At 42.5% G+C, this 27807-nt stretch overlaps 1 protein-coding gene across 1 annotated transcript; it reads left to right on the forward strand.

Moving 5' to 3' along the window:
• The first annotated feature begins 6571 nt into the window (after positions 1-6571).
• LOC115157892 (desmoglein-2) lies at positions 6572-27385 on the forward strand. Its single transcript, XM_029706230.1, has 14 exons — positions 6572-6739; positions 9772-9903; positions 12009-12167; positions 12291-12432; positions 12785-12948; positions 13375-13509; positions 13845-14030; positions 14239-14666; positions 14828-14970; positions 21660-21881; positions 22581-22820; positions 24900-25030; positions 25185-25502; positions 26135-27385. Exons 1-14 carry the CDS (start codon positions 6689-6691, stop codon positions 27383-27385), a joined length of 3702 nt encoding a protein of 1233 aa, XP_029562090.1. The 5' UTR covers positions 6572-6688.
• The last annotated feature ends 422 nt before the right edge of the window (positions 27386-27807 follow it).

Below are 27807 nucleotides of genomic sequence, written 5' to 3' on the forward strand. Positions count from 1 at the left end.
GGTGCTATTTGGGACTCAACCCACAAAACTTTCAACTGAACTTAGTCAAATATATATATTTTTTGTTTTATTCCCAACTCCTAAACACACCACCGACCACACACACCACACCTACAGCAGCACCCTTGAATAACTCATTAGCAGTCTTCATAAACCTTACCTCGACCCTGATCATCAATAAAGCTCCCTCCAACTCCTCTATATTTGACAGAGATATTTCCTCTCTCTCTGACCCCAATAATAACTGCCATGAAGAGGAACAGGTATGTGCATGTATGCACCTGCTAGTCAACAGACATGTCTTAGGTGAGTCACCTGTTCAGTCTGTTCCCAGAACAGTCACATCTAATTAACAAGGTGTGTCCATCTCTAATACCTATGTGAATATAGTACACTTGTGATCATAATACCTGTGTGAATAATACACCTGTGATGACCATTATCTCACACTGGATTCCCCTCCTATTACTAAGAACAGCTATACCTCAGAAGACAAAACACAAAACCTCCAGGACTTTCTGCAACACCTGATCAAGGTGAATTTCCTGAAGCCTTCGTAACTAAAGTAGCATGTTATTTCCCTCAACAACCCAGACTCACCCTATTCGTAGAACAGCAAAGTGCTTCATTTCACATTCTCACGACTGTTTAACAGGGTTGTGGAGAGAATTTATGCCTGTGTCCCAAACAGCACACGATTCCCTACATAGTGCATTACGTTTGACCAGGGCCCACATACTTCATTACTTTTGACCAGAGTCCTATGAGCCCAGGTCAAAAGTAGTGCACTATGTAGGGAATAGAGTAACATTTGGAATGCAAAACGATTGTAATAATTTAGCTACAAAGAAACCCTCCCCAGTGTGTATTCTACTGGTTAATTTAACATCATAACCCATATGTCCACATGAGGTTGTGTCAGTATAGACTAGAGCCAGCTCAGGGATGTCTGTATACAAGCCTCTCTTTATGTCTCTCTCTGTGCCTGACGCCACCTCAGCTTGGGTTACACCAACACTGCTTCACCATGACAAGAGTGTCGTGTTTCAAATGGAGCAGATAGAAAGAGAAGACCGAAAAAAGGAGAAAGTGAGATGGATGAAGGTAGAGCGAGGGAGAGAATTTACAGCTGTACTTCACCCTTGTTATTAAGTTCCATTAAACATGTTACAGCCAGTCTCTTTGTGTGTGTGTGTGTGTGTGTGTGTGTGTCTGTGTGTGTGTGTGTGTGTGTGTGTGTGTGTGTGTGTGTGTGTGTGTGTGTGTGTGTGTGTGTGTGTGTGTGTGTGTGTGTCTTTGTATGACATGCTCATACAGGGTTTGATTGTCTGTGTTTATACCTGGGGTAGACAAGTGTTTGGGGCGTTTCCAGAAAGACTGGTTCTGTCTCTCTCCCTTCCTCTCTCCAGTCCTATACCCACCTACAGTATATCCTCCTCTCCCTGTCCACCGCTCAAAGTTCTATTCTGCACTCTTTTTCATCCTCTTTTTCATTCTCTCTTCTTCCTGTACCCCCTCTGCCTCTCTCTTCATTCTCCCTTTCTCCCTTATCCCCACCTTCTCTCTCCCACTCTCCCTGTCCCTCATCTCTCTCTCTATCTCTTTTTTTCTCTCAGGTTCAGGTTTCGCTGAAAGTATGACTCATCCATCCAACACTTCTCTGCGGCCGCACCCTCATATAAAATAATTGAACAGTTCAACTGAGGGCTCCTTTTAATCCCAATGTGTTTTACTCTTGGTTATTTTATTTCCTGGATACATAAAGCTGTAGATGAATTAACTGAAACACCCTTGCATGCTTCTCATTGAATTTAACCAATATTAATGCTTTTAGCTCTACAAAAAACAAAAATGTACATCAATGATGAAGTGCAATTAATTAATTAATTAATGTATTTTCCAGCACCCTCTCTTTATACCATATCACTACCAGCCACGTGTCAGAACATGTGTATAGAACATTAATGCTAGCTATCTTTCCAGAGTGGTATACAGAATAGAGGAATAAAGAATGCTGATAATGCTGACAGACGGAAGAATCTCTACTTTTACAAGGAATTGAAAGTGGCACATTTAATTTCATTGCAGTCTGAGGTGTTTTGTTATTTATAATGAAGCAGAGTTGGCAACTTTAATTTCCATTAAAATTCCCACTTTAAAACAACATTTTTATATTGTTCCTAAAAGCCAAGAATGTTTGACTTTCAATTCCATTTAACCCTACAGGATATGTCACACAAGATTAACAAATACTTTTTTTAATGTTCTATAGCATGCGAAATGACTTGATAACTTCTTTCCAATACATTTTAAATGGCACAGTCCATCAGTCTAAGACATGTGCTACTGAAATTGTTTACAGTATGGTTATATCACATAACAATGGTGCAACACTAATAAAAATAATATTATTTTATAACCCACGTTGGAAAGTGGTCGCTGTCTGCGGTTCAGAAACATCAATGCGCTGTTGAATTGGTGCCTTTCCTAGACCATGTTGCTATGTGCATAATAGCAAAGTTAACCAGCATATTGGTGTTGAAGACAATGCTGCAGAGAGAGCAGCAGAATGAGGATATGAGAAAACAGCCCTTGCCTTATTGTCGAAAAAAAGTGAGGAGAGGAAACCCCAACTTAATTAGGTCTATAATCAATAGCCTAACTGTTAAATGTGCCTGGCTTTATAAATCATCAATATATCTACAGAAATAAGACCGATCCTGCTTCTATTTGAGTGGTTGTTTAATAGTCTACTGATTCTGTGAGCACCAAGCCTCACACATTTTCACAAATTCTGCTTTTTTTTTAATCTTTGCATTGCTGTAATAGGCTTTACACTTAATTTTTGTTAGAACAGCCTCTCTGGTATTATTAATTTATTTAGTGTTGTTTACTCTGTTCCAAATTGTCAGAAAAATTATATTTATAATAATAATGCTCCTTTTTCTTGATCTCCTTCTTATTGTTATCATTACTATAATTATTACTTATTATTATAATGATGATCATAATAATGTTATTATCATTAGTAGGCTTAGTATAGCAGCCTTGTATAACCACCACTGAGCTGTAAGCCTAAGAGCGCATCCTGTTTAGTCTTAATACCATAACTTACTTAGGTCTATATTTCAAAACTTATATAGGCTAGTGTATCAATCAATAATTCATTAGTTCATGTCACCACAAAGCACACGCCTCATTCATGATTTGAAATGCAATCAAGCATTTTAGTTTTAAAATAAAATAAAGAGAGCCTTGAATAATTAGCTTAAACAATAAATAAACCGTTCCATTTCGGAAAATTGCATTCACGAATGAATGCGACTGTTTATAGTCTTTGCTGTAATAAAGGCTTACCCCCAAAAAATTTACAACAGACTTTCTGGTACACTTATCATTTATTTTGTGGTTATATTGTTCCAAACGGTCAGAAAAATTATATTGTGATCTATACAGCACCTGTTTGGCATACATAATATGCACGCAGTGCTTGCTCCTTACCTTATTGTTCTTGATCTCCAGTATTTTCCACAACTAGTCAAATATATTCCACATCTGACTTTCCCTTTACCTCCTGAGCAACCAGTAAACATTCACCCGTTTCGATTTTATTTGTCACATCCTATGCATTCATTTTGCTGTCACCTGTTACGGTGTTCATAGTTTGTTATAACCATTCTATTGATGTGATTATGATATGCTATAAGTCAGGCCCTATTGTGCCCTATTCAGACAGGATTTGTTTTACTGGGGAAGGTCCCGTGTGGCTCAGTTGGTAGAGCATGGTGTTTGCAACGCCAGGGTTGTGGGTTTGATTCCCATGGGGGACCAGTACGGAGAAAAATTTATGAAATGTATGCATTCACTACTGTAAGTCGCTCTGGATAAGAGCGTCTGCTAAATGACTAAAATGTAAATGTAAATGTAAAATGTTGTGTAATGTAATTATGTGCACGAGCACAAAACACCACATCTGTCATTTTAGTCCTCTGATAATACTAGTCCTGTGTGAATTGACATCCCTGTGTTTTGAGAGAAAGTATATATATGAATGGCCTACATTATATGAATCGCCTACATCTAGCCTAGTAACTTTCACAGTGAATGCTTTTGTTTATATGTTTTGTGCGTGTTAATTGAATATTGCCAAATACATCAGTAAAAAATATTGAGACTATTTAATGAAACCCTTGCTGTTAATCGATCGCAAAGCAACATACAACTGAACTAAACGTTTAGAAATGATAAGTTAACTTTCTCATCCATAGCCTTAATAAAACACATCTCAAGTGTAATTGCACTTGAGAAAACAGGTTATTCTGTATGGAATTAATAATCTCCTGGAGATGATTGTGGACTACAGGAAAAGGAGGACCGAGGATGCCCCCATTCTCATCGACTGTGCTGTAGTGGAGCGGGTTGAGAGCTTCAAGTTCCTTGGCGTCCACATCACCAACAAACTAACATGGTCCAAGCACACCAAGACAGGCGTGAAGAGGGCACAACAAATCCTATTCCCCCTCAGGAGACTGAAAATATTTGGCATGGGTCCTCAGATCCTCAAAAAGTTCTACAGCTGCACCATCGAGAGAATCCTGACGCTTTGCATCACTGCCTGGTATGGCAACTGCTGGGCCTCCGACCGCAAGGCACTACAGAGAGAGAGTCTACACCTGCTGTATTTGGCACATGTGACAAATAAAAATGTATTTGATTTGTTATCTTACATCTGAAGGCTGGGTGGCATTTAGGACATACTGCGGATCGCGAGTTATCAATGTGGCCCTATCACCTGGACATGTTGAAATACTGTATCTTCATGCTTAGAATAAAAACCTCCAGGCTTCTGTCATAACTGTCAGTTTCTTATTTTTTTAAACGTAAAAAAAAATTGAAAGTTTGAAAAAAAAGTATCCCATCAGAATTATAGACATTCTGGACTAATAATTACATAACCAACATTCTTCAACATGCTTTAGTCTTTGGTCACGTGCATTCAATGGTCACGTGCATGCAATGCATACATGTGTCACATAAAGAGAGCAAGGGTTGTGGGAATAGGGAATGTTTTTCTTAAACAAATTAGGGATTTAGGTAAAATAACTTTTCAGTCAGAAAAATGGCTGTTATTATGTTTTAGCTTCAGCGCGATAAACATTGATGTTCTGTGGTGGTCGCTGCAGCAGGGAAGAGAGAGAGAAGACGGGTGCTAGTCACACGGTCACTCGCTGTATTTTTTATTTTTTAACAGCGCATCAAGTCTCAGCCCGGCCCTGCACAAACAATCAAATCAATTGCTGGTCGGACTCCCTCTAGTCATTTGTGTGTCTTAATTATTTAATCAAACAGTGTGATTAAAGCATCAGACAAGCTCAATGAATATAGTTGATTTGATTAAAACACATAAGATGTGTCAATATATGGAAAAATACACGTTTTAAAAATTCGGCCAGGATTCTCCTACAGCCTGCCTGCCTGAGTTGCCTCCTCTCACATCATCACCTAGCAGTGCACTCTAGACCTAAGCACCTTACGAAGTTACTGTGTGATTTACAGTAGGCTATACTGTTTACTACCTTGCCATGTTCATTTACCTTACATTACATTACCCAACTTTACCCAACCTTACCAGAATGTGTGACTTCAACAGGTGATCTTTTGTCAATAGGCTTACCACATGACAGTTTATATTGCATATACTCTTTATACAAAAGACATCCATCAAGATCCTTGATGGACTGGCATTACAGTATGTTAATGTTTCTTTTATGGCATATCGTTTTCATGGTAGGCTACATTATGTGGAAATTTAGGCTGGATAAAATATTTTGTCATACAATACAACGAGATATGAGAGATAGCAAGAGAGGCAGAAAACATACAAATTCATCTGATACGGACAGTGCATCAAGAAATAGTAGCCTGGACAAAACAATAGCTTGGCATTATAAGGTGAGTTATTTACATAGCCTTGTTCTGTTCAATGTTATCTACCTATATAACACTATAAATGCCCCATGTCATGTTGTTAAGTTCAAAAGAATACAATATCAATATTGCTAAGCACCATTCAAACCAATGAGGTATCAGCACTTTAAAACCAATTATCTGATAATCATTTTTTTTTTCAGATAGAACCGTATAGTCCCAAGCTCTTGAAAAGCAAAATAAATAAGCATTTCAGGTGTCTTATCTCACTCTCTCTCTCTCTCTCTCTCTTTCAATTCAATGTAAAGGCTATATTGGCATGGGAAACGCATGTTAACAATGCCAAAGCAAGTGAAGTAGATAATAAACAAAAGTGAAATAAAAATACAAATTAACATTAAACATTACACTCACAAAAGTTCCAAAAGAATAAAGACATTCTTTCACATACACACAGACAGAGAGAGAGAGAGAGAGAGAGAGAGAGAGAGAGAGAGAGAGAGAGAGAGAGAGAGAGAGAGAGAGAGAGAGAGAGAGAGAGAGAGAGAGAGAGATCTCCTTACCCCAGGTGAGGGTGTGGATGTGGTGTCACCAGCCAACCAAAGAAGAGAGAGGAGGTACCGCCTCAATTTACAGTACATCAACAGTGCACTGAAAGAAGTCTCTCACCCACGTCCACTATTATAACGTCGAAGACTCGCTTGTGGATATAGCTCGGATTCTAGCTCAGGTGTTTGGATTTTGGGACATTCTTCCGGTCATGAATCGGGGTTCTTTGCCCGCCGCTGCTCTTTTGCTACTTACATTCACAGTGAGTTATCTTATTTGACGTTGCCGGTGTTGTTTTAGGATTATACATTTTTTTGTGTTGGGGAAGCTAAATTACTTGGAAAATATAGTTTACCCGCTACCAATTACGTCACACTGGAAGAAGTTAAGCTAAACTAAAGCTACCCTTAAGAAGAATATAGTCCAAAGTTACTTTGAAAAAGTAGCCTAGTTCACGAGATCCAAACTACTATGTGAAAAATTATCATATCTAAATTTGAAATGTCATATAATACAAATTGCATGAACAGATCCCTATGTAGTTAGATGTTAACATAATCTGTAATTTATCATATTAAACACAAAAACGATGTTTCAAGTGAGAATTAGGCTATAGGCAGGTCTGATGGCGAAAAATAAATTCACCGATGTTATTTTATTCTTTGTAAAACAAATAGTGTGTAACGTTAGTTCGTTTCAGTAGTTCGCTAAATTACACGGTACATGCCAAAAAGTACTTAACTAGACCTACTGAAAACACTGCCAAGATTTGAATTTAGTTAATCTAACACTACTACTGCAAAAATGTAATTTATTTACTACCCAACACTGTCAATTTTCCACTTTTCTTGTTGGTATTCATTTTTTGGTCGTTCCGACATGGGCGTTCTGCAACATAAACTGCGCAGATATGTTTGGCTGTAGTAGGCTAACAAATAAGGCTAACATAACACATTTTTGCTATCGTTCTTTTTTTACATCCGTTATTAGACAGTGGCAACGCGGAGCATTGTATTTTGCCTGCTAATGCCTGTAATACAGTGGAGAAAACGATATGACAACAATAACGTCTAATGTAACTGGCCCCTCTAACAGTACAACTGGCCCCAGCTTGGCCCCCCAGTTGAAATGGTCTAGAACCGCCACTGGCCGTTATTAAAAATACAAAAAGGAGTTGTGTAATAAACACTTTTATAAATTGTATAAAAGGTGACAGCCTACCGGTCAAATATGCGCGAGACAAGTGTGCACAACTCATTGGCTATCAAAGGGATTATGACGGTCCACAAGCGCACCCATTCTTTCTGTAGGTCTATACAATTATTATTTTACTGAGATTACAAAATAAAGATATGTCACTTTTCTAACGAATATTGACAGTAGGCTTATAATCTTTAGGCCACACATTTCAGGTGGTTAGGCATATAACCCAGTCAATCAAGAGCCCATAACCTTTACTCGGGGGTCACATAGGACTGACATGTTACTTAGTTATAACCCTCTGGTCGAGCCAGAACCACCATAAAAAGGAGAAAATCTCAAAAGTTTAGTGTTTTGTTATTTGCATATACACAGGTGTCATGGTAACATTGCTCTCACTGGTGACAGTGAGAAAGAATCCCTTTCATTTTGAGAGCACTGCTTGAAAGGAGTTTTGAAATATGAATAAGTCCTCCTACAATACATTTTCAAAATGGCATCCACAGAACAGTTTCCACCAAAATTGGCTATAGGCCTATCATAAGAATACCTGAAAACAAATAAATGCTTTTTGGTCTGAATTTAAGGTTATGGTTTGGCATAAGGTTAGCAGTGTGGTTAATGTTAGGGTTAAGGTTGGGTTTAAAATCAAATTTAAAAAAATAAATTGTAGAAATAAGTAGGGGTTTATGACTTTGACTGTGGTAACTAGTTGCAACCTTGCAGAACCGTCCCACTGGGCACAAAGTCAATTAAACGTCTTTTCCACTATGGTTCAACGGAAACGATGTTGATTCAACCAGTGTGTGCCCAGTGGGTTTTGGGTGTGTATCATGGCTGCGGATCACAGCTGAGAGATATAGCGGAACTAGCCTAACCTTGTACATGATAGAAAATAGTATTTCTACAGCATTCACTCAAATGTTCTTTAAAAGGCATGAATTTGACTTAATGTGGTTGTTACCAGTTACCACAAACACAAAGTCAAAATGTGCTAGGCCTGCCTAAAGTAAAAATTCATGAAAACAACAATTTACTCTGTGGTTAATATTAGGGTTATGGTTAAGTTTAAAATCAGATTTTAAGAAGATCAATTGTAGAAATACGCAGGGTTTAGCCATAATTATGACTTTATGGCTGTGGTAACTAGTGACAACAGTTTCATGTTGACGATGATCTGGCTGTCAAAGCTTGTTGGTCATTCCATCCACAGGGCTATTTGTCAAACATGTTTATACATCCCAAATCGCACCCTATTACCTATTTAGTGCACTACTTTTGACCAGGGCCTACAGGACTCACGTAGGGCTCTGGTCAAAAGTAGTGCACTATATAGGGAATAGGATGCCATTTGGCATTTGTTTTTTGCCAGTCCTGATACATCTTTTGTTCTCACGTGCCCACCCACTATTACATACAGGTTCATACTCCTCCTTGTGAGCTACAATAACTATTCTTTACTTAGGAGTGGTTGGCTGGGTGGGTCTGCAGTAGGCTTGGCACGGTCTCACTGCTTTCACAGTTATGCCTCAGTACTTAAGTTGGTTTAGGATGTTCACTGTATCATAACAGGTTTAAGTTCTGGTTTAGGTTCATTACAAGTCACAGTAAACTCATGGAACCTGAGTGTTTGAATGACAGATCAAAGAGTAACTCACTACAGGAGAGGGACATACAACAATGGCTCTTCCTATACCAGGACCCCAAACTAAAATGGGAGATAAAATTGTTGACTACCAGGTAAAAAAATATGCCAGGCACCTGTCCCAGTCCATGGACTGGAAATTGAGATACGCTGATCTAGAGAAGCATAATTCAAGTAATACTCTCTCTCTTTATCTTTTTTTCTCTCTCCACCTCTGAAAAACATGGGGTGTGCACAATCACTCACCATAAAGTATAATTCTGCCAGGTCTTTACCATTTGGAAGACCTGTCTGAATTATGAGAACTTGAGATGGAGGAGCAATCAGTTAATATGTTCTGGACACATTGATAGTGGATGGGGTGGGTGAGATGATTGGGGTTTCTGCTAATGCTATGTCACTGTTATCCATGAAAGTAACCATTGATGTATTTTGTTTTGTGAAAGCAGGTTTTAGTGTCTGTGGCTGTGGTGGAGGCACGTCATTCCGCTGGGCTAAGGAGACACAAGAGGGAATGGATCATCCCTCCCCAGAAACTAGAAGAAAATGTAGACTACACCAAGAAAGAGTTTATCGCCAAGGTAATGCCACATGGCGGAGGTGCAATTGGTCGCTAGCAGAGCCATATATTTAGAGAGTTAAGTCAACTTTTAGAATGTAGAATATTGTTCTAATTCTAGATATTCAGTTACATAGCATTGTTTAGACTTTCCTGACATAATGTTAATGGGGAGCTAACATGGTATAGTACCAGTCAAAAGTTTGAACATACCTAGCAGCATACCACCCTGCATCCCACTGCTGGCTTGCTCCTGAAGATAAGCAGGGTTGGTCCTAGTCAGTCCCTAGATGTGAGACAAGATGCTGCTGGAAGTGGTGTTGGGGGGCCAGTAGGAAGCACTCTTTCCTCTGGTCTAAAAAAAAAGATCCCAATTCCCAGGGCAGTGATTGGGGACATTGCCCTGTGTAGGGATGCTGTCTTGCGGATGGGATGTTAAACGTGTGTCCTGACCTTCTGTGGTCACTAAAGATCCCATGGCACTTATTGTAAGAGTAGGTGTGTTAACCCTGGTGTCTTGGCTAAATTCCTATTCTGGCCCATAGTACCATCATGGCCACCTAATCATCCCCAGCTTCCAATTGGCTCATTCATCTCCTGTAACTATTCCCCAGGTCATTGCTGTAAATGAGAATGTGTTCTCAGTCAACTTACCTGCTTAAATTTAAAAAACTACTTATTCAAGGGATTATCTTTATTTTTTAACAATTTTCTACATTGTAGAATAATAGTGAAGACATCAACACTATGAAATAACACATATTGAATCATGTAGTAACCAAAAAAGTGTTAAACAAATCTAAATGTATTTAATATTATAGATTCTTCAAAGTAGCCACCCTTTGCCTTGATGACAGCGTTGCACTCTTGGCATTCTCTCAACCAGCTTCATGAGGTAGTCACCTGGAATGCATTTCAATTAACAGGTGTGCCTTGTTAATAAAAGTTAATTTGTGGAATTTCTTTCCTTCTTAATCCGTTTGAGCCAATCAGTTGTGTTGTGACAAGGTAGGGGTGGTATACAGAAGATAGCCCAACTTGGTAAAAGACCAAGTCCATATTATGGCAAGAACAGCTCAAATAAGCAAAGAGAAACAACAGTCCATCATTACTTTATGACATGAAGGTCAGCCAATCCGGAAAATGTCAAGAACTTTGAAAGTTTCTTCAAGTGCAGTCGCAAAAACCATCAAGCACTATGATGAAACTGGCTTTCATGAGGACCGCCACAGGAAAGAAAGACCTTGAGTAACCTCCGGAGAGGATAAGTTCATTAGAGTAACCAGACTCAGAAATTGGAAATTGCAGCCCAAATAAATGCTTCACAAAGTTCAAGTAACAGACATATCGCAACATCAACTGTTCAGAGGAGACTGCGTGAATCAGGCCTTCATGGTCGAATTGCTGCAAAGAAACAACTACAAAACGACACCAATAAGAAGAGACTTGCTTGGGCCAAGAAACACGAGCAATGGACATTAGACTGGTGGAAATCTGTCCTTTGGTCTGATGAGTCCAAATTTGAGATTTTTGGTTCCTACCGCCGTGTCTTTGTGAGACGCAGAGTAGGTGAACGGATGATCTCCACATGTGTGGTTCCCACCATGAAGCATGGAGGAGGAGGTGTGCTGGTCTGGGGGTCCTCTGCTGGTGACACTGTCAGGGATTTATGTAGAATTCAAGGCACACTGAACCAGCATGGCTACCACAGCATTCTGCAGCGATACGCCATCCCATCTGGTTTGCGCTTAGTGGGGCTATCATTTGTTTTTCAACAGGACAATGACCCAACACACCTCCAGGCTGTGTAAGGGATATTTGACCAAGAAGGAGAGGGATGTTTGTTTAACACTTTTTTGGTTACTACATGATTCCATGTGTTATTTCATAGTTTTGATGTCTTCACTATTATTCTACAATGTAGAAAATAGTAAAAATAAAGAAAAACCCTTGAAAGAGTAGGTGTGTCCAAACTTTTGACTGGTACTGTAAATGCATTATAATGCGGAAACCACATTGGTCCAACTCTCTAAATATATGTCTCTTGTCTCTAGCAATGTTAATATTGCTGTCATGTTTGTTGTGTTTGTGTCGACTCACTCCTCTATCTGTGTGCCTGTGTTTCAGATCCGGTCAGATTCAGATGATGGGACTGGTAATGTGCAGTACTCTCTAACTGGGGTGGGAGCTTCTAAATACCCCTTCAACCTGTTCATAGTGAACCCTGACACCGGCTTTGTACGCATCACTGGTATCCTGGACCGGGAGACTATCGCCATGTACAATGTGAGTATCACCTACAGCAGAGCAAAATAACTGAAGATATAGCACAGGTGTATTAGTACTGCCGCAATGTATGATGTCCTTTGGTTTATAGATAGATAGATATGATGTTTTTTTTCTCTTCAGTTGTCAGGTACCGCTAAGTTCACTGATGGCAGTGAAGCAGAAAAGAACATTGATTTGAGGGTCCAAGTTGTGGATCAAAATGATAACCCTCCTATTTTCGGGAATATTTACCCAGGAGAGGTGTACGAGCTCAGCCCAGCAGGCAAGTGTTTGGCAATAAATCAAGAACTTCCCCTAGAAAAGTAGGTTGCTCTGTTTAAGAGTGTCTGCTAAATGATTCAAATGTAAAATGTTTACAACTTCCCCAAGAAAATGGGAATGTGCCAATGCAATCCCATCGTGTTTTCCAGCTAATGACAGCATAATCTCTCATGGACAGACAACGTAACTAATAATCGAGTAGCTGGTGCAAGATTTTCATTCTGGGTTGCCAAGTTTAATGATAGCATGACAACATCCCATGAATGTTTTTTAAATGTCCCGGGGCAATGTTATTTGATGAACATTAATAGAGATATTAGTGTTGATGACAGTTTTTTTTTCTGTGTCTGTAGACACGTCCATCATGAAGTTGTGTGCGACAGACGCTGACGAACCAGGGAATGAGAACTCTCAGATTGCCTACAGCATAATTAAACAGGAGCCTCCAGGAGAGAGCATGTTCTACATCACCAAAGAAGGAGAACTGAGAGTAAAACGGTCCACACTGGACAGAGAGGTACATACAGCATAGTCACCCATCTTTATTTATTTTTTCTTTCTATTTATTTTGTCTTTATTTTTACCCCTTTTTCATGATATCCAATTGGTAGTTACAGTCTTGTCCCTTTACTGCAACTCCCGTACGGACTAGGGAGAGGCGAAGGTCGAGAGCCGTGCGTCCTCCGAAACATAACCCCGCCAAGCCGCACTGCTTCTTGACACACTGCCTACTTAACCCGGAAGCCAGCCGCACTAATGTGTCATAGGAAACACCACACCCTTGGCGACCGTGTCAGCGTACATGCGCCCGGCCTGACACAGAAGTCGCTAGAGCGCGATGGGACAAGGACTTCCCGGCCGCATGCACGCTGTTTTTAGTAGACAGATTGTTATTAGACACTCAGTTTTTTATATATATATTTTATTCTCTTTTGTTTTCTAGGTGCAGGACTGGTACATGCTGACAGTGAAAGGTACAGATCTGAACGGTAGACCAGAGGGCAACACCGGCACCGGAACCTTTAGAGTCAACATCAAGGATGTGAACGACAACCCTCCCACTCTGGAGAAAGATGAGGTATGTAGAACATTACTCCATCAGCCTGATCCCAGATCTGTATGTGCTTCAGAAAACACTCCTAACAGCATACTCCAGCCTGATCCTAGATCTGTATAATATAATTATTTCATTGTCTCATGTCAGATGATGACTCCATATCCACTGTTCATGGCAATGCATTGCTTTGGAATGACGCCATCTGTCGGAAGACAATGTTAACTAGTTATGCTAGTTAGAGGTGTTGACTAGCACATACACAGATCTGGGACCAGGTTATTATTACTCCCCCTCTGTATAGTATTAGGACACTAGAGGCTGATGCAGTGTCTGATACTCTTTGTGTGGTTCTGCAGTATGAGGGCAGTATTGAGGAGAACACAGAGAACGTGGAGGTGATGCGGTTCAAAGCGGAGGACATGGACTTGGAGTACACTCCTAACTGGGCGACTCAGTTTGAAATCGTCAAGGGCAACGAGGCTGGCTACTTCAGTATTGAGACAGACCCCAAGACCAACGAGGGAGTTCTGAAACTCAAGAAGGTACGGCGTGAGCTCTATCACACTGCACAGTCATACATTCACAGATATACTGTATACACACACACACACACACACACACACACACACACACTCACGCAGATGCATTCACACACTTACACACACATTTTCTTTCTTTTTCTGCTGAAATGAAAGACAAGTACCAGATCCATTTGTTTACATGTGCCTTTTTGTTTCTTCCATCCATTAGTCTGTAGACTATGAAGACGTCAAACACCTTGAGCTGGGAATAGCCGTAGCTAACCAGGCTCCACCCTATAATGGTGGAGGAGGAGGAGGAGGAGGAGGAAGTGGGACAGGAAGTGGGGCAGGAGGAGGAAGTAGTGGAGGAGGAAGTAGTGGAGGAGGAGGTGGAGGAGGAGGTGGAGGAGGAGGTGGAGGAGGAGGTAGTGGAGGAGGAGGTGGAGGATCGTGGTTTGGTGGTGGAGGTTCTACAGGGAAACCTATGAAGACCTACCCAGTGAAGATCGCTGTGAAGAACCAGCCAGAGGGGCCACGGTTTGACCCCAAGGTCAAGGCTATCCCCATCTCAGAGGGAGGAGACTTCAATATGAACAAGGTGATCGGCTCCTACCATGCCATCGACGGAGACACACTAATGCCTGCACAGAACGTCAGGTCTGTAGTGGCTCACACACACACACACACACACACACACACACACACACATTTGGCAATACCTAGTCTGATCTGTTGAGCTCAAATACACAAACCCCATCCGATATGCATAAGTTCATATAGCAAACATTTTTCCACTATCCCTGTTTTTCCTGATGTAGGTATGCTAAGGGCTCTGACCCAGACAACTGGTTGACCGTTGATGAGTTGACTGGGGATATTAAACTCAATAAGATGCCTGACAGAGAGTCCAAGTTCCTGGTCAACGGGACATACTACGCCAAAGTTCTCTGCATGACCCAAGGTAAGCTAGTTCAGCCTCTTGGCAGTTAGCTTCTTAGCCTTGACACACAACACCCTACAGTATATTGAATGTCAATGTGCCAAGGGAAGGATCTGAACCTGGGTCTCCCATGGGAGAAACCAAAATCTTAACAGTTAGTGCAATATGAAATTCCATCTTTGCCCATAGGATGACACTGATTTTGAAGCTGCACAGAGGGCTACCTCATCACATCTGCTACCTTTGTATAGGACATATGGTACATAACATGAATAACTCAAGTTGAACTAGTTAGTCTATAGCCTTCTGTAGCATTTCTGAATGAAATGACGATCTCTTATTACAACCTATTCTACATAGCACAAGATTATATAACATCAGTCTATATAACCCCTGAGCCTGAATCCTAACTTGTAACACTATCCATGTTCTGTGGCTCTGCTAAGCACTGACAATAGAGAAGAGTATACTCCTGTCTCCTTATAGCCTTGTATTATGCTCATACTCCGTAATCCATACATCAAGGCTGACCGGATGTAGCCTGTTCCCAGATCTGTTTGTGCTCTTGTAAACTCCATTGCTGTCCTTGTCAAGCTAAACATTTCATGTCATGTTTGGCATGACAATGAGTGACAAGGAGGTGACATGATAGCACAAACAGACTGGCACTAGATCTGATGTGCAGTAAAAGGGCCTGATTCACAAAACCTTCTTAAGAAGACATTTCTTCTTAACTGCCATTTTTTCCTTAATTATAGACTTGTGAAGAAAGTTAAGCAAAGTGGCTATTCCTCAATAAAGTTATTGGAAATGTTCTTAATTTTTTCCCTATGTTTCTTCCTAAGAAAAACGTTAAGAAGAAATAGGAATCTTGAAAATAATGTTTTAGGATTTCTTCTTGGAAATGTACTTAACTTCAGGACAGCTAAACCCTTGTCTTGAGACGAATGGATACTTTTGTAACCATGAATGTTTTCTTACGCCACAGACACAGTTGGCTACGGGATATTTAAATACAGCAAGAAAACAAATTAAACACGCATTATCTAGCTAGCTAGTAATTAGCAATATATTACAATATTCTAGAAGTGTTAAATATTTGAATGTTAAATGACGAGACAGAGGGATTGATGCGAGTAACCAGTCTTGTTCAGGACATTGCAATACATCCAGGTATCTGAAGCATAACGGTAAAAACACTGGAGTTGCAGTAATTAACATTTACAGATGGCATCACTGTGCCATCTTACACCCATAACATCTTCCCTTTTATAAAATAGGACAGGAGCTGTCAATTCACTAACAAAACAATCGTAGTAATAATTTCCAACATTAACATTTTAGGTTTTTTTTCAGGTATCAACTTCACACATTTTGATAGTCTCTTCACTTTTCCCAATTTTTTTATATCTCTGTCTGTCAACAATCCCTAATGGGAAACCTACAGATTAAGTATTTTTGGTGGCTGGGACAGACGCCCGCAGCGTGAAAAGAAAGGGGGCGTCTGCGAGGACTGCGTGTTCCCGCACAGGCGTGTCACCTGACTGTCTAAGGGGAGTATTGATGGGCGAGGGAGCGGCCAACCTGTGATCCCCTAGCTCTTCGCCCAGTGCCTCAGGCCCCATGTGACTTGCTTTGGTTCCGTCCTTTGTCATGCGACCACTATGACCATCAGGGTTCTGAGTAGGTGCTGGCTCAGCAATCCGAAGGTCAACCCTGTTACGATGGTACAGTGATCCATTCACTTCGACCATGTAGGAGCATTGGTGCAACTTTCTGTACACAGGATTCAAGTCTACAGAGGCCCGTCTGGTCCCCTGGTAGTGGCTTCATCCGCACTGTTTCACCCACCCTGAGCTCAGGTAAGTCTTTTGCTGATTTGTCGTAGATTAACTTGGAGACCTGTCTTCTGTGACGTAGCTTCAGTGGCACGTCTGTCACCACACAGGAGAGTGTTGGCTACTCCAGGAGAGTGTTGGCTACTGGCAGAGTTGCTTTTAAGCGCCGTGCCATGAGGCGCTGGGCCGGGCTGCTATCCATGCCTTCTGTTGGGGTATTGCCAAGACAGCCTTCACTTTCTCAGGATCTGCCTTCAATCCAGTGGAGGCCAAGATGTGCCCATGAAAGCGGACCTCTGGCACTTTAAACTAAAGCTTTTTTATGCTTAGCCTTAGCTTGACCTGTCTGCATCTGTCCATCAGGGCCAGCAGCTTGGCGTCATGGTCACGTTCTGCCTCCTCATCACTGTCCCCACAGCCCACTATGAGGATGTAATCTGCTATGGGTTCCACACCACTGAGCCACCAACAGCTCATGCTGTTTCCGCTGATACACCTCTGGTGCCACGGAGACACCAAACGGGAGGTTCAACCACCTCTTCCTGCCCCAGGGTGTCCAAAAGGTGGTCATGTAGCTGCTGGGCTCGTCGAGCTTGCACTGCAGGAAGGCATCTCTGGCATCCATGAGCGTGAAGACTCTGGCCTGTGGGAGCTTGTAAAGAACATCCTCCAACGTGGGCATAATGTAATGTGAACGTCGCAGAGCCCGGTTGAGGTGTTTAGGATCAATGCATATCCGTAGCTTGTCTAGTTTCTTGATGATAACCATATTACTTATCCAGTCTTTAGGCTCAGTGACAGATGTGATGTGGCCATCTGCTTCATATATTTCAAGCTGAGCCTTCGTAGCTGCTTTCATGGCCACTGGTACACTGCGGGGTGCACACTGGACAGGCTGGATTGCTGTGTCCAACTCAAAGTGGACTTCACCGGGAACTGACTCGACCAGTGAGTTGAAGACATCATGGTATTTGCTTAGGAGTGTCTCCTTGCTCAGGGGCCCAGCCTGGACTTTGTCTATACTGTTAAGGTCTGCTGGGATGGTGAAGTTAATAAGCTCGAGGCGCTCGCATGTAGAACCTGACAGTAATGGCTGTTGACTAGCCTCAACTATTTCAAACTCAAGGCTGTGTTTCTGGCCACGTAAAACACACTGTCACAAACAGGCCTAAAGAGTTCATGAATTGGCCTGAATACAGTTTCAGCTTGGTGCTACTCTGTGTGAGTTTGTCTCTGGGCGTGAGCCTCCTTTTGTCTTTAAGGCTCATAACTTAACATGTGGCTCCCAAATCTAGCTGGCATTGCTGTGGTTTATTATTAAGTAGTAGAGTGACAAACCACATTTTTCCTTTTGCCCTCACTCGCTAGCATATACATCCTCAGTGCTGTTGTTCCCTTCATCTGTGTTTGTTTCAATGGAGTTCACTTTACCCTCCTTTCTCTTGCTTTTCATGCAGACCCTTGTGATGTGATTAGCTGTACCACGGGATTTGCATATTTTCCCATAGGCTGGGCAGTGTTCTTTTTCCCCGTCCATGAGAAATGTTTTGGGGTTGTCTACTGCAGAGTTGGCTGTAGTATTAGCATTAGCTGTGGCAAAGGGGAATTTCTTTGCTAGCTGCCTGAATGTAGCATTGACATTGTCCGTATGTTGCCTTTCTAGCTCCTGGACCTTATCCGTATATCAGTAAGCTCTGCTGCACGGCATGTTTCCACTGCCAAGACCAGCGTCAGGTCACGTTCTCTCAGCAAATGTCTGCGCGTGCCCTCATAAGCTATACCAAGCACTATCTTATCTCTGATCAGTTCATCTCTTAAAGCACCATATTCACATGTAGCTGCCTTTTCCCTTAGCCTAGTGACAAAGCTGTCAATGGACTCCCCGTCCTCCTGTTTGCAACAACCGAAAACATAACGCTCGTAGATAACGTTCTTTGCTGGCTTAAAGTAATGTTCAAGAGCATCAAGAATAGCTGTAGCGTTACCTTGCTGAGCTGCTGTTAGGTTCAGGTTGTGTTTGTATACGTTTCGGCATTCAGTTCCTATTATAGTCCTCAAAGTGGCAGCCACTACATAATCGTCCTTTTCCTGAAGTCCCGTGGCTAGTGCATAGTCCTCCCATTGTCCTCTAAACGTATCCCAGTTCCTGCTCCAATCTCCGCTGAGCTTCACAACGGCGCGAGGGGGAATGTTCGCTGCCATGTCTAACCGGTGCTAACAACACTTAAGCTAACTACTAACTAGCAAACTCACTCTAGCTAAGGTCAATTCCGGCAACATTTTACTCAAAGAAGCATTTTTTTGTTAACCAGAACAGTTCACTCTAATTTGCGGAGATCATGGTTAGTTATCCGATTCTCTGACACCATGTTTGGATGTTAAATGACGAGACAGAGGCATTGATGCGAGTAACCAGTCTTGTAAAGTACATTGCAATACATCCGGGTATCTCAAGCACACCGGTAAAAACACTGGAGTTGCAGTAATTAACATTTACCAACAGATGCCATCACTGTGCCATCTTACACCCATAACATTAAATAGCTAGCGCTATCTCATCAATTTACAAAGAAGAACTTCGCTAACGTTAACATCGTTAGCTATGTTGGCTATAATGTCGTTACGCGTTAGCTAGCTAACGGAGCTACCTAATTGAACGGTCGCGCAGTCCCTCTACAACCGTCTCTCCTATCATGGACGACACCTTCTCCTCCAGCTGTTCCATGTGAATGGTCTCTCAGCTCCCTTCTTTGCAGCCGATTTGATGTCGGACCACTTTTTTTTTACGGCGTCACTGTCCCTTGCCATACCCCCGACGGCGGCGACAGACTCCGCCATTCTCACACATCCTCTCTTTTTGGTCTCTGCATTGACCCCGCAGTTATCAAGTCTCCCCAACAGCAACCTTTTCCTGACTGCTATTTCCTCCACCATCACTTCAAGCTATTGTTTGCTGAAGTTTTTATTGCTCTTTCCTTAGTTATCCATTTTTGGTTTTGATATAGCTAGTCTGATGGCTATAATGACCAATGTGTGAAAAACAACAAAATAACCAAAACATATCATCCCTGTCACATAGGCTTATTTATTGGTTTCAAGCACGTCACTAATGTCAATGCCACATAAGATGATATTTACGAAGTTCTTAGAAAATATATTTACGAAGTTCCTATGAAAACTATGAATTCCTAAGAACATTTTGAGGAATTGCATTTACAAACTATCTTATGAACTTCTTATTTTTGCCTTAAGAAACTTCTTACGTTTTTTCGTAAGTAATGTTTTGTGAATCCGGCTCCTGTAGTCAAGGATTTGATTAATACATCTATATAATAGGTTTATCTTGTGATATGTTTCGCACTAATCATAATTGTGGTATGTCTGGGCTGTGGAACAAACTGGAGCAGTACTGCTTTACATACACCAGCAGAGGGAGCAGACCAGCCTCACAAGCAGATGAACTGTAGTACTCTGTTTCCACCAACAGGAGGTAGCACCAATGATTTATATACATCATGGGGTAGCACCAAAGATTTGTATAACTAAACCAATATAGACCCCAGCCTGTCATTTCAAATGGGAACAAATGAATCATAGTGGCCAGAACAAGCAAGAAGGTGGGCAGAGTCAAGCACAAGCTAGCGAGATCCTATTTGCACGTTCTAGCATGTATTTCCATTAGGGAACACCTACTCTGAGAAGTGGGCTGAGTGAGGGGTAACGCCAATCGGATGCTTCACTTTACATCAGGTGACATATCTGTCTCATTGTTCTATCTGTGGTAGCGCCCTACAAGCAGGGTTGTTGTAGTACTCTTTAACCCAGCAGAGTGGGCTAAAGCGCCGTCACTTAACAGGAGTACACAGCTTTCACTCATAACAAATAACAATGTGCATGACAACTGTCAAAATCAGAAATGGGTTGCCTCCCTTAACAATCTTCTTCCCTATTCCTTTGTGACAACAACTGATGGTAAAAAAAGGGCTTTATAAATCAAAAAACACTCCTTACCCCAGGACACTTCAACAGGTGACTATCCAGGGAAATAAAGAAAAAGGAGCCGTCTGTTTCTGCATAGATCTGATAGATTTATTAACGGGACAAACAAACAGGCTGACGTTTCAGCGTAGTTCACCTTCATCAGAGCCTTGAGTAGAAAAAGGTGGGAGGCACCTATTTAACCTCACAGGGGAGTGTCACACTTGCCATGTTTTTCAAACAATCATTTAGAGCTGTCAATAATATCAACTAGACATGGGCTATTTAACCAACTATAATAAGCCTTCTAGATTCCTTCCTACATATACAGTGCATTCCACTTGAATAATAACAAAGGAAAGAGAAATAAACAAAAACATATTTACAAAAGAAGAGAAAGAGCTGACCCTTTCGCTCGACTGCGTCTTAGCAGTCCGTCCAAAATGCCTCTCTCGGTAGCAATTTCCTCACGATATTGCCTCCACTGGTGGAGAGAGAAACTTTCTCAATTCCCCAGAATTTCAAAGTGGAGGCTGAGCCATGGTTAGCACTCGCTTAGTGCCTCCAACCTTTTCCTACTCAAGGCTCTGATGAAGGCAAACTACGCTGAAACGTCAGCCTGTTAGTTTGTCCCGTTAATAAATCCATCAGATCTATGCAGAAACAGAGTGCTCCTTTTTCTGTATTCTCCCTGATAGTCACCTGTTCAAGTGTCCTGGGGTAAGGAATGTTTTGGGATTTACTTGTCGAGCACATGATTCCGTTTGTTCAAGCTGGGCTGAAGTGCTTTTGGGTACACTTCCTTTCTATGTCTTTATAAATACATTTGATTGATTGATTGATTAACTGACTGACTGATTGATTGATTGATTGTCACACTCTTTTCCTGTTCAGACATGCCCTCTAAGACAGCCACGGGTACGGTAGCCATCCAGGTGGAGGACTTGAACGACCACTGCCCCACGCTTACTAGTAACGTCCAGACCATGTGTATGACAGCCGATGCTATTACCGTGACTGCAGTGGACAAGGATGCGTTTCCCAACGGAGCCCCCTTCACCTTCACCATCATCCCAGAGGGAACAGAGGGAGTGTGGGTGGTCGAGCACCTAAACGGTGAGGGGCCTGGAGAATGGAGTTCCTACTGAGGGAATAAGATGATGATAGCACACAATTAAACCATTATGGTTATTTAGTCTAGTAACCAAGAAGAGCTACACTGAGTGGTAGCATAGCCAAGCATATCACATCACATATACTGTATTCTATACTATTCTACTGTATCTTAGTCACTTAATAATGTTTACATATCTTGCATTACTCATCTCATATGTTTTAACTGTATTCTATACTATTCTACGGTATCTAAATGACTTAATGTTTACATATTTGGCATTACTCATCTCATGTATATACTGTTTTCTATACAATTCTACTGTATCTTAGACTGTTCCGCTCTGACATTGCTCGTCCATATGTATATAGTCTTAATTCATTCCTACTTAGATTTGTGTGTATTGGGTATATGTTGTGTAATTTGTTAGATATCACTTGTTAGATATTACTGCACTGTCGGAGCTAGAAGCACAAGCATTTCACTATACCCGCAATAACATCTGCTAATCACATGTATGTGACCAATACAATTTGATTTGATTTGATTTGACAGACATACCTATTTCCTTAGTCATAGAGATGAGGAAGGAAAGTGATACCGTCCATGTTGTGGTCCCAATCCCCAGACAGATGTAGTATATCTATCTGACAACCTGTCTCATGTCTGACTGTGTTTGTGTCTAACCTCTGACCCTACAGACACCTCGACCATCCTGAGGTCCCAAAAGGATTTGTGGCCGGGCTCCTATGCAGTTGCCATGGAGATCCGCGACCAGCAGGGGCACACGTGTCCTGACCCGCAGAAGCTAAAGGTAGATGTCTGCACGTGTGCGGACAAAGGGAAGGCGTGCGCGACGCGAGGAGCTAAGGGCTCTACCGGGGCTGCGCTAGGGCCTGCAGCAATTGGACTGCTCTTCCTGGGTCTGCTGGCGCTACTGCGTGAGTATGATGTCATCATCTAGAAGAAAAAAGGAAGAACGCATTCAGGGATTTGCAGTGAAACAAGGGAAATGTATTCCATATTTTCAGGACAAATCTTTTGACCAACTGGATTCATCAATGTCTACAATAGTGGGAAAATCAAAGTCATCATTGTGACATAGAGCTAGAGTTAGTCGTCGGGGGGATGGGGATTGCCTGAGCAAGGCGCAGATTCACTGATCTTGATCATATAATGAGAAGATATTTCTGATGCAAGGGGATTTGTATTGTAGATCAGTAATTCTGCTTAGAGCCCTGCTCAGTCAGGCCGATCCTCTTAAATATTCTGGTACCATAGAGATAGATAGATGACTCATCTTTATATCTGTGCCATTTATAGCGTCTGTGACAGCATGGGCTGCGCCATTGAAGCTACAGCCCATAGGAATCCCCACCCAGTTGACTACTTTAAAATGGCCGAAGCATGGTGGAAGCCCTCAATGGAAATGTCCATGCTAAAATGGGTCAGATCCATGATGAATCCTCTATCTATCTCTATGGCTGGTACACTAAACTCTTCCCATAGTCCCTCCTCTCTCACACAGCTCTGAACTGATCTGTCTTTAAACAATCCCAGCTTTAGTTGAGGAGACAAGAGAGCCATATCACTAAGTCATCTATTGCGCCATTTTAAGACTGACTTTCCTACAGAATGCCTAATCAAACATCATTGCTTGAACTTGATTGATATTTATGTCAGAGCAAGTCTGAGTCGACACCTGAAATATACTGATCAAAAATATAAACGCAACATGTAAAGTGTTGGTCCCATGTTTCATGAGCTGAAATACAAGATCCCAGAAATGTTCCATATGCACAAAAAACTATTTATCTCAAATTTTGTGCACAAATTCATTTTCATCCCTGTTTGTGAGCATTTCTCCTTTGCCAAGATAATCCATCCACCTGACAGGTGTGTCATATCAAGAAGCTGATTAAACAGCATGATCATTACAACTTGTGCTGGGGACAATAAAAGGCCACTTAAAATGTGCAGTTTTGTCACACAACACAATGCCACAGGGGGGTTGCTGAGGAGTATTTATGTCTTTAATAAAGCCCTTTTGTGGGGAAAAACTGATTGGCTGGGCCCCGGCTCCCAAATGGGTGGGCCTGGCTCCCAAGTGGGCAGGCCTATGCCCTCCCTGGCCCACCCATGGCTGTGCCCCTTTAACTAAATCATACGGTATAAACAAAACAAGTAGTTGGTCTCCTGCTACACTTGTAAATACATCAGTATTGTACTGTGAGTGGATTTACATTTACTATATTACATCTAGTCTATGAGACCAGGCTGTGATTACGGCTCATCATTAATAATTATGAGTTAGAAAGTTATAGACTCACAAATATCATACCCCCGACACATGCTAACCTCGCACCATTACAATAACAGGGGAGGTTAGCATTTTTGGGGGGGTATGATATTTATGCCGCTGTAGCTTTCTCACTCATCATTATTCACAATTAATTCAGGATTTTCTGTAATCTTGGTAGCATCCACATTAATAGAGAAGTGTTTAGAAACATGTTCTAGTTTAATTTGCTCCAAAATGACACGATACATTATTTACCATTAATTTCTATTGGGCACAAAATAATCTGAAACGCAACCAAAACAAACAGAAAATGCATCCAACAAATGTGTAGAGTTACAAGCTTGTTGTAGTCATTGCGTGCTATGAATATGGGACCACCAAATACATAACGTTTTACTACTTTAATACACATAAGTAAATTTGTCCCAATACTTTTGGTCCCAGAAAATGGGTGGTCAATGGTCAAAAAGTGCTGTAATTTCTAAACGGTTCACCCGTCAAATCCAAAGTGCTGGAGTACAGAGCCAAAACAACAAAAAATGTATCACTGTCCCAATACTTTTGGATCTCACTGTATAGTCAGCATCAGCCCTACTTTTACTTTCTTGCTTATGCCGTATAATGGCAGGTCATAGCTCTGTCATAGCTCTCGGTTTTTAATTGAAGCTGCTACTCTTATGTATTGTCTAACCCCCATCTCATGGTCCTGTCTCCACAGTAATCCCTCTCCTGCTGTTGTTCTGTACGTGTGGGGGTGCCGGAGGTCTTCCTGGGGGCTTCACTGAGATGCCCTTTGACGCCAAGGCACAACTCATTTCCTACCACACTGAGGGACAGGGGGAGAACACGGTAAGAAGGGGAAAGAAGGGTGTGTGTGCGTGCGGGGTCACAGATAATCTTTTGTGTGAATGATTCCACTATGGTAGTATGTTTCTCGTTGGGGTTAATGGTCCAAGATGTCACAGCAATTTTTTTTAACCCTCTGACCCCTGACCTCTTACAGGAAGTACCTCTGCTGAACGCACCAGTTCAGGTCGACACAGGAAGGGTCAAAATGGTCAACGCGGGAACCATTGCAGCAACAACCGGAGGGGCGGGGCTAATGATAGGTGGTGGTCAGTTCCAGAACTCCTCCTCCACGATGGGCGGTGGTTTCTACCAATCAGACGGCCTTATGGATATTGGATATAAGAATGGAGGAGAGATAACCGGCCATGGGAATGGAGGGGGCTTTTATTCTGAGTATGAGAGCAGAGAGGGAGGAGGAGCCTATGAAGGCATCGCCCTGCCTGATCACTACCTGGAGGAGTACTACTCTCAGGTAAGGAGGAAGAAAATAAATCCAGCCTCTGACTGTCAGGACAGTAGATTGTGCATCAACATGGAGTAGAGAGCACAAATAGAAATACAGTGTCCATATATGAAAGGTTGTGTGTATATTTAACTGATAGAATAGACAGGTTGGTTGTTTAGCAACAAAACCGACATATGCGCAATTATGGGGCAAAACAGACATGGTTGGCTTAGATTGTTGACAATATGTAAACTATATTTAATCTCCAAATGTTTATTGAAGCACTTGATGTCTGTCAAATACATCATTGCAGTTGTTGGTTAGCTAGCTAGCATATTTTTTGCCATATTCGCATTGACATGAAATCAGACAAAACACCTCAAAACAAGACATTGTATCAGAAACTAGCTGAAACTAGTCACTTACGATTCCCCTCGTGGCAGTTTCTTGTCTTTGTTGGTAGCTATCTGGCCATCCAGAATCACAACAACTCAAGGACTTCTGCCCCATTGAAGCGGGCACATAATTTCGGTGACCTTGTCAGCTAACCGATCTATATACACTGAATGTATGGTATAATGAATGGTGGCAGGCGATGGAGTTAATTGATGTGTCTGTATTGTAACATATGTCTGTGTGGGTCTGTGTTGTATTTTCAGAAAGCTCACTGTGCAGCTGAAAACCACGTCCAGAAGGACAGTATGTTGGTGTATGACTACGAGGGCCAGGGCTCTCCTGTGGGCTCGGTGGGATGCTGCAGCCTCCTGGAATCTGACAATGACCTCCAGTTCCTCAATGACCTGGGGCCAAAGTTCAAGACCCTGGCCGAGGTGTGCCGCGGAGAGAGGTTCCAAACCGAAGTCTCTGCCCCTCTGCTACCCAGACCCATCCTCTCCGTGCCAACAGCAGCCAGCAGTGTGACGACCAATGTGGCGTCCAGAGTGGTTTCCGCCGCCCCGGTCCCAGCCCCAGCACCGCCCCCTGCCCCGGCCCAGGTGACACACGTCGAGAGGACTGTGGTGAGGGAGTCAGATCGTTCAGATCGTTTGTCTACTCTGAAGAAGCAGGACATGGTGGGAGGAAGCCAGGGCCAGACCTTGCTACTGCAGCAACAGCCTATGTACTACACCACCATGCAGCCTATGATGCAGCCCGTAGTGCAGCAGATGCACTATGTAGTGGAGCAACAGGTTCCCAACATACAGGGCATGATAATGGTCAACGGGCCTCCGCCAGGCTCGGCCCAGGGCCTGGTGCTGCAGGGGCAACGGGTGGTGACCGGTACCCAGGCTCAGGGCACCCTTGGCAGGGGAGAAGGAGGCCTGATCCATATGGGGAACATGTCTGGTTCTCAGGGTATGATGGTGGTGGATGGGCCGGTGATGCAGGGGGGGCAGATGCTCCAAGGGGGGCAGATGCTCCAAGGGGGGCAAATGCTGCAGGGGGGGCAAATTCTGCAGGGGGGGCAAATGCTGCAGGGGGGGCAAGTTTTTCAGGGGGGGCAAGTTCTTCAGGGTGGGCAGTTGGTACAAGGGGGTCAGGTCCTTCAGGGGGGTCAGGCCTGGCTGCAGCAGAGTAGCTCCCTGCAGCGAGGGGGCTTATCAGGGTCACAGAGCATGCTGGTGATGGAGGGACAGGGGGGTAGCAGCGGAGGTAGTGGGGTGCAGAAAGGCCAGGGAGGGGTGTTAGGGTTCTCCCAGGGGTCCATGCAGAGGAACGGCCTCTCTGGCTCACACAGAGTCCTCTACACCACAGAGCAGAGCTCAGCCGCAGAGTCCAGCGTAGGCTCACAGAGCGGCATTGTAGGATTGAACGGGTCCTCCAGCAAGGTCAGCGTAGGCCCCGTCTCCTCCTCCCGCAAGGCAGTGATAGAGAAGAGAGTTGTGACCAACCAGAGCACCAGTAAATAAGGTCTTGACCAATAATATAATACTATAAACACAAGACACATTAAATGCCACTGAAGCTATTTATTGATGGAAATGTCACCACCTTGGAAGTTTTGATTTCAATTCAGTGGTCAAGATGGGGGTATTTTTTGGTCCCTGAAGAGCATATCACTCTTAGATGTATAGTGGGTTTTAGAATGAGAAAGTGCTAGATTGTTGTTTAAAAAATGTGGCAGTGGGTAAGTGTAAGTGTGTAGGTTCAGAATATTTTATAGATTGTAACCTTGTGTCTGCTTGCACAGCGAATTCTATCAGCTAGGCCTATAAAGCATCCCACCTTAGTTCTACCAGGCAGTGTGTACACGTGTGTTTTCACGTGAGTGCGATTCAGCTTCCATCTGAAATAATGAACTGTTTGATTCCCTCTTGTGTACAAACACAAT

Source organism: Salmo trutta, chromosome 22, assembly GCF_901001165.1.
Source record: "Salmo trutta chromosome 22, fSalTru1.1, whole genome shotgun sequence".
Taxonomy (NCBI): Eukaryota; Metazoa; Chordata; class Actinopteri; order Salmoniformes; family Salmonidae; genus Salmo; species Salmo trutta.